Here is an 11,821-nt window from a genome sequence, read left to right on the forward strand (position 1 = left end):
AATTCAGCAAAGGTTTCTGCTGGGTGTATTTGTAAGCACAAGGAGCAAGATCAGATCCCAAATGACAATTGAAAAGGGAAACCTAACCTAGCAGCTAAGCCATGAGGCTCTAAGTCAGAAGGTACAGGCTTTCCAAGCTGTTTGCTCTCAAAGCCAAAGTGGCTTGTGTGTCACCTAAAGTGGGTGACTTCAGACAAAGTTTGTCACTAATTTTGCCTGAAGGGCTGTCGCTTTTCCAAAAGGACCTGTACTTTCATTGTGCACTTAGAAAGAGATGTTAACAGTGTAGGCTCATGTTTGAGATTTGATCCTCTAAACCACGTGTGAGACACAGCTGGAGTTTTATCACCACAGCAAAACATGGTTGTTTTTAATGGTGATACAACAGAAATAGGTCAGAGCTGATCCAGTTGGCACTGGCTCATTTACAGGTGAGACTATCACTGGTGTGAAAATGTGAAAATGTCAGTTCCGAAATCTGTGGAGAGGCACTGCAGAAATGTGAGGTTAATGCCACGCTGCAAAAAGAAGATAAAAAGGAAACTAAACAGACACAGCTCTTGCATTAAATATTTAACTTTTGCATCTGCTTTAAACAGCTATTGAAACAAATTATGTTTCAGTCTTCATTTAGAATTTATTTGGTCTTAAAGCACAAACCACTTTCAAACTGAGGTCAGACCTCCTGGCAACCCAGAAGAATTTCTTGGGTTTTTAGATATCATTTATTCAATCAGGTTGAAAAATCCTGAAGGAAATACACTCAGCTGACCAACTAATATTTTGGTTAATCACACTGTATGTAAGCCATAAAACTTCAGCTTTCTGAGGGGAAAAGGATGAGTTCCTGTCGCGACAGGACACAAAACAATACGAGCGCACACACCACTGCTTTCAAGGTGCAGAAAAAAGGGAAGTTTATTTTCTGACTCCAACATTTATAGTTTTCTAAAAGTGACAGTGGATTGGAGGGTGAAAGTGCCACCTCTCCAATGACACCCAACAAACCAATAGTCTATCAAATTTCTCCTCCTCCATAAAAGAATGCAAAACAATAAGTTATTTATAGAAAGTGTGTGAAAAAGTTTGCTACAAGAATGTAAATATCAGAACGCTTAGAAAATCTTAAAAAATCAGGGTGACAAGTTCAAGTTACTTCTTGTGTTACTTTGTCCATTTTACCAGTAGGAATTTCTAGGCTGCCCAGAGAAGCTGTGGCTGCCCCTAGGTCCCTGGAAGTGTCCAAGGCCAGGTTGGACATGGCTTGGAGCAACCTGGGACAGTGGAAGGTGTCCCTGCCCATGTCAGGGAGCTGGAACTGGACGATCTTTAAGGCCCCTTCCAAGCCAGGCCATTCTGTGATTCTGTGGGTTCTGCAGGACAAGACCAGTGTGGTCCCAGCTGGATGTGGGTGCTGACATCTCACACTGCTCTGCCTTGGAAACTGCTGCTTTAAACTATTCCTTGGAACCAGCTCACCTTTGCTGATGGTTAATCCAGGGTGTGATTTGGCTGCCCAGGCTTCTGACTGACTTGTGAGTAATGCCTTTTATCCATCTATATCTAAATATCAATGTGTTGATATTACCCTGAGCAAAGTGCTGCTGCCAATCAGTGTTAACTGAGCTGATGTAACCACAGTGAACATCACCAACCATTCTGTGTTCTCCAAAGGGGCAAACTGGGTCCATCCCTGGTCCCTGTGTGGAGGAACACACTCGGTGCAGGGAGCTCGGGGTGCAGCTGCAGTGGAGCTGCAGGCTGAGATCTGGCGCAGCCCAGCTGAGACAAGAGGCTGGGAAATGCCAGCCCTGTGGCACCGGACAGGGGATGGACACTCAGAGTCACGGCAGGAGATGAAAACTCAGACTTTCCTACCCTTAATCTGTGAGGGTGTAAAAGCCCAGGGGTTCTCTTGTGCTGCGTCCCTCCTGCAAGGCCACCAGCTCGGGCTGTTGTTTTGTCATTTAGGAACTGCACCGTGACTGAAGGATGTTACGGAACTGGACATCCGAGACTCTGGTCAGGGAAACCTGGAACTGAGCCAGTAAGGAAACCCGGTCCGACTGGGAGTGCGGGGGATGCAGCTGGGAAGGGGCTTCAGTCCCGGCTCAGACGCCGCGAGTGCCACTCCAAGCGGCTCCGGGATGCTCAGACCAGGAACCTTCCTCAACACCAGCGTCATAAGACGCTGCCAAACCCGGACTTTTAAGGCGAAAGCCTCCTGACTGCAATTGCGGAGTGAGAATGCGGAACCATTTCGGGCGCGGCAGTCCAGGTGTAAACCTCGCCCTGCCACGCCCACCACTGAACCCTGTCCGGAGGCGCCACATCCACGGGCGCGCAAATGCCACCGGGGCCGGTGACTTCCAGCCTGTGTGATGCTGCTGATCCCTCTGGGAGAAGAATTTCTTCCCGATACGCAAGCCGAGCCTCCGGTGAGGCCGTTCCCTCTCGTGCTGTCGCCTGTGGAGGGGGAGCAGTGCCAGCTGTCCCCGACCGTCGCGGAGCCATAAATCCTTCCCGGATCCTCCTTTTCTGCCGGGAGCCGCCTCCGGTGACGTCAGAGCGGCACGCGGGGCGGGGGCATGACGTCACGGCGCGGCGCGCGGCGCCGCAGTGCGGGCGGTGGGACGTGCGCGCACCTGGGATCCACCTGCGCACATCTGGGCACATCTGGGCGCATCTGGGCGCATCTGGGCTCACCTGGGCTCACCTGCGCTGCCGTGCGCCATGGTTCGCTTCGGGCTGACGGTCGTGCGGCAGTGAGTACCGCCCGCGCACCCCCGGCGCTGGCCGTGCCCCGGCGGCCGCGTCCCCTCCTCGGTCACGGGCAGCGGGAGGGGGGAGCTGAGCAAAAGCTCTCAGGCGGGGCAAGGGTGGTGAACCTTCCTCCCGTGAAAGGTTAAAGTGGTTGTGACTCGGCTGGAATTCCTAAGGTGACTTTTTTCTCCCGCTCTGTTGGCAGAGGTTTGTGACTGACTGAACCAAGTAGCTCCAGCTCCCTGCAGCTGTCAGGAGAAAACTCCTTAATTTGTAGCAAGGCTGAGCTTTTTTTCTCCTTTACCATAAGCACCAGGGACAGCAGGGCAGGAGGAATTCTGCCCCTGTGCCCCTCTCTGCTGAGCCCCCCTGCAGGGCTGCATCCAGCCCTGGGCCCAGCACAGCAAGGACAGGGAGCTGCTGGAGCCAGGCCAGAGCAGGGACACCAAGGGGAGCAGAGGGATGGAGCAGCTCTGCTGGGAGGAAAGGCTGAGGAAATTGGGATTGTTCAGCCTGGAGAAGAGAAGGCTTTGGGGTGACCTCAAAGATGGAGAGAGACTCTTGACAAAGGCCTGGAGTGACAGAACAAGGGGGGAATGGGTTCACACTGACAGAGAGGAGGCTTAGATTGGCTGTCAGGTACAAAAAGTTCCCTGAGAGGGTGCTGAGGCCCTGGCATAGGTTGCACAGAGAGGTGTGGCTGCCCCATCCCTGGCAGTGTTCAAGGCCAGCCTGGTTGGGGCTCTGAGCAACCTGGGATAGTGGGAGGTGTCCCTGCCCATGGCAGGGGTTTGGCACTGGGTGATCTTTTACATATTTTCCAACTCAGTTTATTCCATGAGTCTGTGATTTCTTCTGCTTTGGCTTCCTAGGCTCTGTTTCTTCCAGGTGTGCAGCTGTGCTGCTACCCTTGATAATCTCTGGAACTGCTTCCTGTAAAGTTCAGAGAACCAGCTGCAGCACATGCTTGTCAAAAGAAGGCTCCAGAGTCTTCCTGCAGCTTTGTTCTCTCCAGCATGGAGGTGTAGTTATTACCGATAAATTGTGCTGCATTAATTTAAGAAATCACTTCTCTTACTTTTATATCAGATGGCTTTGTCTCATTAAAAGCTTGATTGGAATCGATCTGAAAATATTTTTTTTAATTATAAAATATTTGTATGCATTGTTTTGAAAATGGTTTGTGCTGCATTGTATCTTTTTTTTTTTTACATTCAGGTGGTGCTGTCTCTTGTTGGTATTTAATACAACAATGTTTTTGAAAATCCACTTAAATTATGACAAGTTAATTTTTTGTTGTTGTTGTTTACATTCTCTTTCAGTGGAGAAACAAGATACAACAAAGACAAGATACTGCAAGGTTAGTAAGAGTTATTCTGTTACCTGGTTAGAGATGGAGAATCATGGTGAAATCCTGTCACCAACTGCTCAGATGTCATTAAGCCATAATACTGTAAACCTTTAGAGACTTTTTGTGTAAGCCAGGACATGGCTTTCATAATGTTACAGAAGATTTTAAGTCACCCTCCACAGAACATCAACAGATGCTGATGCACATTGTGTTTTAACAGGAGTGTTAGAAGAGTTCCTTTTTCCACACAGGGAAAAAATATGTTGCATGTGATCAAATAAAATGATAGCAGCACCTTTTACTAAGGACTCCATAGCACTGTGTTAAATCCCAGTAATGGAAAGTTTGGGAAAAGGGCTTCTGGGAAAAGGAGCTGCAGGAGGATGGATAAAAATCCTGATGTGAAGGGGGCTGTTGCCTCAAGAAGGGAATCTGTTACTTGCAGAAAAAACCTGCAGTAGGGCAAGGGAGAATGAAAAGTAGAGGTTGTTTAAATGCTTGAATTGCTCAATCCCAGCTCTTTCTACGAAGGCAGTCTTGAGTAGACACATTTTAAAACTAGATTTCACCTTTGTGGCTGCTGGCTTGCACGCCCGGAACTGAGCACACTGAGCTGCCTGGATGTCTGCTGTAGGAAAATCACGGCTGGGGTTTACTCTGCATAAATGAGCTTTCTACAATACTTCATGTTGTGAAGGAGAATTGTGCTTCCAGATTTTCCTCCCTCTGGCATTGCCATTGACCGTTCTTGCAACATGGATTTGTGATCATAATAAAATGAGTAAAGAATATTCCCTTGCTTTAATTGCTTAAAAATATTGATGATGTCTTTTGATTTCCTAGCTCCTTGGGTAAAATGATGTGTATAGGACTCCTCTCCAGTGTGGAGAGAACATAGCTTCTGGTTTTGAGCAAGCCTCTTCTGAATTGAGAGGTGTAAGCCTTTACCAGCACACTGGGGTCACACGTCTCACATGTCTGAATTACAGATGAGGTGCTCAGAACTCAACTTCTGGACTTCTGGTGTCCTGTTTTTTGCTGTTGGATTGTGCATTTTCTGGGTGAAAGGAGTTTGTGTTCTTTGTTCTGAATCTGATGGGAATTTCACACTCTGCTCTGGCTTCCTGCAGAGCTAGAATGGGTAAAAGGTGTGGATGTAGCAATCTGTTACACGTTTGTCCCCCCACCACAGTTCTGGGTTCTCCTGCAGACTCTGAGCTGTGACAGGAGCACACCTGTCCAACTCAGGCTGGATTTCCAAAGTGCTTCTTCTCTCAGCACTGTCCTAGAGCTCTGTGGCCAGTTATTCTCGCAGACTTCCTGGCTGGAAACAATTTTTGGGAGGTTTGCTGCTTTGCAGCTGGGTTTGCTCCAGCTTGTATGAGCATTACTGTCAGTGTGTGAGATGGAGAGGAAGAGAGCACAATGGATTGTGTTTGCATCTCATTCTCTCAGCAGTATTGTCCTCTTTCTTATTTACATTTAACAAATCTGCTTATGGAGCTTCAGCTGTGAGATACCTCTTGCAGGAACTAGTGACCCTTCTAAAAATGGTCACATTTTTTAAATGTAGGTCTCTGTTTTATGTTTAAATTTGTCAAAGGTATAGATTAACATAATTATCATTGATAATGATCCTCCTGTCTTCCTAGGCTTTACTCCTTTTTATCATTAAATATGTGTGACTGAGTTTATGGAAGACCAGAAGAGCAGTGACTTTTCCTAATGATTGGCTTTGCTGAAGAAGAAAGATTTTCTTATGGCTGGGCAGTTTCTTTTTTGCTGACATGCCTGGTCAGCTGCTAAATGGTCTAAAATTTTCATGTTTTAATGTTGTGGGGTTTTATTTTGTTGTAGGTCAAGGAGTGGATGAGCCACTCTCTGCAACTGGTTTCAGGCAAGCAGAAGCTGCTGGTTTATTTCTCAGTAATGTGAAGTTTACCCACGTCTTTTCAAGTGACCTCCTTCGAGCAAAGCAGGTAAGTGCTTCTTGAGGCAACAGCTGGCTCCCAAATCTGGCATTTATTTGCTGTTGGTGATGCAAAAATAATGCAGTGACAGAGCCAAAAGCTGCCCCTGGATCCCTGGAAGTGTCCAAGGCCAGGTTGGATGGGGCTATGAGCAGCCTGGGATAGTGGAAGGTGTCCCTGCCTGTGGCGGGGGGTTGGAACTGGGTGATATCTAAGCTGTCTTCTATCCCAAACCAGTCCATGGTTCCATGATTTGCTGTTGTTTTATATATAGGCATTGTTCTTGCTGAAGGAGTATTGGGGACTTGGTGGTCCCCATCACCACAGACAGGACTGAGTTTTTCTCTAAGAAGCAAACCAGACTGGCTGTGACATTGTTGTGGTGTCCCAGGCACTGTGGCTGTGTGCTGTGTTCTTTTGAGGAGTGCAGACCAATGTAGGCAAGGTCGAGTTTTGCTGTGAAATCAGTACAAGGATCATTAAATGGGCAGAGATGTTGGACTTTGTCAGGCATCTCACACCTCTTGCCTTGATGCAGTAAATCTACAATACAGATTAAATAAAGAGGAAAAGTTACTATATGAGATTACATGTGACTTTGTGTGCAGAATTATGAAATACTCAAAATTACAGAAGCAAAACTTTTTAAGTTAGAGGTCAACTGTTCTAGGAAGGTGATGTCTCCTGTGGAGGCCCTATCTTTAATTCTCTCTTCTGTTGCTGATTCTGTGTTTTCAAGCTACATGTAGGGGGTTGAAACTTCTAAGTCATTCTTGTTTGTTTGCTTTTTACTGTCTTGTCCTGCTAGAAGTCTGTGAAGCTGTGTTGTAAACCAGATCAACCTAATGTAGGATAAATCTCCCTTTTTTTCCCCTCAAAACATACACCAACAACATTGCTCATCAGTTTTGCAGCACAATTCCAGAAACTGCTGTAGCAGCACAACCTAAGCAGAAAACAGAAGAGACAAGGAGGGGAGAGTGCAATAGCTGGATATTTTAAATATGCAGAATAGCTGCCTTTGTGTGTGTGAATGGCAGTGATGATATTTTAAAACACTAAGAGTGCTTTCTAACTTTCATAAAGCTGTCTGTGCTGTGTGCCTGCTTTATGGGAATTGGTTTGGGATATTTTTTCTTTTATTAGACACAGCCTTTTCCATGAAGAGCCCTTTCAGAACTGCACTCTGCTAATGGGAAAGACCTGAATTTTCTTTTGCATACAGGAAGTGTGTTTTGCCACTTGTTTGACAAGTTGTCCAGATGTTGGGAAAGCTTTCCCAAAGATGTGTAAAGCTGAGGTTTCCAAGTGGTCCATGTGCAGCTTTCTTGGCAGCTGCACTTCTGTGAAGGGCCTGTTACTACACTGTCACTTCACAGTTCGAGTATGGGAGGAATGTACAAGTTCTGTTGCAAAAGAGGAAATTCCTGCATATGATCATACAAATAACTCTACTGTGCATATACACAAGGAAGTGGATTCAACCCTGTCTTTATTTCTGCCTTATTCTTTGAGAGAAGGTTAAAGTTCCAAGACCAAATTTGTCCTAAGCAATATGTTAAATGTGTCAGTAGCACAAGAAAGCTGCTTACTTTGTGTCAGAATCCAAGGGTTGTTTTCAAAATGAATTCTTTAAGTGTCAGATTGATTTGGTGTGGATGTTTGCACAGCTCAAACTGCCTGTGAAGCCAGTGCAGCCTTCACACTTGGGTGCATGTAAGAACCAGGAGCAGCTGTCCTCTGGTTCCCAAGAAAGACAAGGAGAGGACCCAGTGGAGGCCACAGAGAGGATGAGGGGTCTGGAACATCTCTCTTATGAGGGGAGACTGAGGGAGCTGGGCCTGGTTAGTCTGGAGAGGACTGAGAGGGGATCTCATTAATGCATAGAAATATCTCCAAGGAGTGTCAGAGGATGGTGCCAGGCTCTTTCCAGTGGTGTCCAGGGACAGGATGAGGAGCGATGGACACAAACCAAAACACAAAAAGTTCCACCTTCCAACATGAGGAAGAATTTCTGTACATTGAGGGTGGCAGAGCCCTGGAACAACCTGCCCAGGGAGGGCCTGGAATCTCCCTCCCTGGAGACATTCCAAGGACACATGACCAGGACACATTCCTGTGTCACCTGCTCCAGGTGACCCTGCCTGGGCAGGGTGATCTCCAGAGGTCCCTTCCAGCCCTCAGGATTGGCTGTGGCAGCCAGACAGTGTCAGATGTTGGTTCAGTTGGATTAATGAGCAGTTTCAGGGAGCACGGCTGTGAGTCTGGCCCAGCTGTGAGTACTCCATGTAAAGAATGTCCACATGGTTGCTCTGTGTTCTGTTCAACAGAAGATGTGGCTCTTATCCCAGTAAACCCTGCTCATGGGTGCTGTTTCTTCAGTTGTTCTGGACTTTGAATTGGGAAGGAACTGCCAGAAGATTGCAGCTTTTCTATTTTTATGGCCTGGCCTGGGCCATCTATGCAATGTGCCAGACTGGTAGCTGAAAAACTTTCTGTTTTGTTGGTTTGGGTTGTTGGATGCTGCTGATGGGATTCACCTTGGCTCTGGTGGTGTAAGGTGGTGTGTCTGTGTTCTGTCCAGTTGATGTGACTGTATATTCACTTTTTAGACTGCTGCTGCCATTCTAGGAAAAAACAGGTTTTGCAAAGATTTGGAAATCAAGTACGATGCAAGACTGCGAGAGAGAGTAAGTGCCAAAATTATTATCAAATTTTGAACTATTTGAAAATGTAGCTTCCTCCTCATGGGTGTCTTGCCTTATTGAATGGTAGATTTAGCAGTGGAGAGCACTACTTGATGTCTTTTTAATCACTGGAAACTGAACAATTCACCTCAGGGACAATAAATTGTTTGCAGAAGGGCAAAGCAGAGCCAAAATTAAGTTATGAATGTTTTAACTATGATGCTTTAATGGTAAAGTTTAGTATTTAAGGAGCAGCATGTGATTGTAGCATTTCCTGTTTGAATTTTTTTTCTCTCAGAAATTCCAGTCCTTCACTTGAAATCAGCAAGGCCTTATTATTTACTTTTAATTGCAAGGGTACTTGGGCGGTTTTGTTTCCTTTTTTTATGTCTTTTTCAAAAATTCTGAATTGAAGATGGATCCTTCCTCTGTTGTGAGGAGGAAGGTCTTTAGAGAGGGTTGCAGCTCTTTAGAGAAAATACTGGTTTCTAACAAGTGCAAAATAACTTCCTGTAGCCTTTTTGCAAGCAAAAGGAAAATTGAGTTTATCCTCATGTGAAGGGCTTTGTACAGAAGCATTTGCACGGGGACCTCAGTCACAAAGACACTTGAATTTTGCATGCTGGGGATGAGTGTCAGTGGAAGAAAAAAAATCTCCATACAAAGATCAGGCTGAGAGTCATGTGTTGGATGTCCATGCTTTAAATGAGATGCTGCTCTTAGTGTATTTGTCTACTGAGCATCTATATGTCTATATATCTATATCTGTATCTAGCTATATCTATATATCATCTATATCTATATCTATCTATCTGCTGTTTAAAAGGGTACCTATAAAGATATTTCCTCACCCAAAATTGGGATAAAATGTAAAAGGTAACTATGCCTTGGGAATCCAAGAAAACAAAGCTGAAGCTTCACAAAGGGAAGAGCTGTTTGCAGCCTCTGGAAGGGGTTACAGGTGACCTGACACATCCTGCCAAACCCCGTTTTTCCCTCACAGAAATACGGTGTTGCAGAAGGAAAGCCTTTGGCTGACCTCAAGGCTATGGCAAAGGATGCTGGAGAGCAATGTCCTTCATTCACACCTTCTGGAGGAGAAACACTGGATGAAGTATGGTATTTATTTATTTATTTATTTATTTATTTATTTATTTATTTATTTATCTATTCTTGTCCTGCTTTCTGGGCTTTTTTAGCAGTGCAATTGCAGGTATTGGGAGCTTCCCACTGAGAGCTCAGCCCAACCAGAGATATTCTCTAAGCTAAAAAATACTGCTTGGTCTGATAACAGTGGCTGCCAAGTGGGGAATCTCTTTATAACTAAAATATTGGTTTTGAAACTGACTCCTCATGAAGCTCTGGCTCACAGGAGGATGAGAGCAATTGTTCTCTGGAGGGCAGAGGAGTTTGCACAGCAGTCAGTAACTTACATTGGCTTCTGAGCCTTGTCTGTGAGAAATCTTTGTGTTTTACCTGAAGTCGTTTTGTGTCAGATTTCTGAAAGCCAAATCTGTGCTTGCTTCACAACGATCTCTTCGTTCTTCACAACGTTTCCTTCCGGCCTTTCCCTGCAGGTGAGAGAGCGTGCGAGGGATTTTTTTGAATTCCTCTGCCAGCTGGCTGTTGAGTTGGAGCAGAAGGAGCATGGCAAGCCCGGTGCCCCAGGCAGGAGCTCAGGAACATCTGGAGAGCAGTTTGTTTTCCCTTGGACAAACCACTGCAGTGAGGGGGAGCTGAGCTCTGCGGGCAGCGGATCTTCCACGGTATTAGATGCCAATATTTTGGTGGTGAGTCATGGAGCCTACATGAGGAACTGGATTGGCTACATGGTTTCAGATCTCAACTGTACCTTACCAGCAAATTTAACCAAGTCCCAGCTGTCTTCTGTCAGTCCCAATACTGGAGTCAGTCATTTCATTATAAAACTTGAAAATGGGAATTTGTTGAAGCCCAATATCACGTGTGTCTGTCTTAACCAAGACTCTCACTTAGTGGATGTGGGAGCTGAATGTGTAGCTTCAAAAGTGTTTTAAGGGTCTCTGTGGGGGGAAAGTGGGATTAGATCACTTAGATCAATTTTGCTAAACTTGGGAAAAGTATCTGTAGTAATTACTGGGATTGACTGGAATTGCTGACACTAAACTGCAAAAAGGGAGACATGCAACTGCTTGCCATCCTAAAAACTACAATTTGCATGGTCCTAGTGCCCAGAATAAGTTGGCAGTAGCAAAATAAAACAAATATTCCCTGTTCTCAGAAGCATAATACTTGCAGTCACTTGCATATCTGCTCCTACAGCACATATTTCAAACAACTCCGTTGCATTACTCCATAATTATTTTGGTTACCTCCAAGTGAAAGGGGTGGGGAGAGGAGAGGAGTGGTAACTCAAAGCTGAGCTATACTGTATTCTTGTTTTATTACAAAATGCTATATTGTAATATGAAATGTACTTGTTGTCTTAAAATAAATTTTTGAATGCAATAGTAGAACCTAGGAAGGAGCATTGCCCAGTGGGACAGGCTTGGTGCAGAGCCAAGGGATGTGACTCTGACACTGAATATCTGTGGGACTCTGGGCAAATCTCCTTTCCATTTGTAATGTGGGAATGATGATAAACCTACCTCGCCAGGAGTTCTTCCTAAGAAACTGTTCAGGTTCTCGAGGTCTCTGTTGAAGAGCACCGTACACAAACACAGAGTATTTATTTTTAGCTGTGAGCAGGATGAGGAACCTTGTGTGCACATAGTGGTGGTCTCTTTTCTGGAAAAGGGACTTTCTCTCTGGAGTGAGTTGTACTTGACTGGAATCCTTCTGTCAGCTGCAGTCATGCACTTGACTTTATGAATATTTTTTCCTAGAATGAGGCAAGTTTGATTGTTTGGTGACTGTTGGTGTTAATACTGCATTCTTTCCCCACTGGGGTGTTTGTGGTGTTACAGTGTGAGCTTATCTGGTTTATGTTATTTATAAGATTCACGTATTTTTTCTTCATTTGCATATTTTTGGCCTGTTTAAAAAAATAAATTAAAGGCTCTTGAATAGAA

The 11,821-nt window shown here is 45.2% G+C and overlaps 1 protein-coding gene across 1 annotated transcript; it reads left to right on the forward strand.

The window, feature by feature from the left end:
• The first annotated feature begins 2,626 nt into the window (after positions 1-2,626).
• Positions 2,627-11,821, forward strand: TIGAR (TP53 induced glycolysis regulatory phosphatase). The gene is made up of 6 exons (XM_063154150.1): positions 2,627-2,765; positions 4,086-4,123; positions 5,972-6,093; positions 8,697-8,774; positions 9,775-9,885; positions 10,349-11,821. The coding sequence occupies exons 1-6, from the start codon at positions 2,734-2,736 to the stop codon at positions 10,805-10,807; spliced, it is 840 nt and encodes a 279-aa protein (XP_063010220.1). The 5' UTR covers positions 2,627-2,733; the 3' UTR covers positions 10,808-11,821.

The sequence above is a fragment of the Melospiza melodia genome, chromosome 4 (assembly GCF_035770615.1).
Source record: "Melospiza melodia melodia isolate bMelMel2 chromosome 4, bMelMel2.pri, whole genome shotgun sequence".
Classification (NCBI taxonomy): Eukaryota; Metazoa; Chordata; class Aves; order Passeriformes; family Passerellidae; genus Melospiza; species Melospiza melodia.

Coding starts and splice junctions, on each gene's coding strand:
- TIGAR (XM_063154150.1), top strand. CDS start 2,734: ATGGTTCGCTTCGGGCTGACGGTCGTGCGGCA. Junction 6,094..8,696: donor ACCTCCTTCGAGCAAAGCAG/GTAAGTGCTTCT, acceptor TTCACTTTTTAG/ACTGCTGCTGCCATTCTAGG. Junction 8,775..9,774: donor ATGCAAGACTGCGAGAGAGA/GTAAGTGCCAAA, acceptor TTTCCCTCACAG/AAATACGGTGTTGCAGAAGG.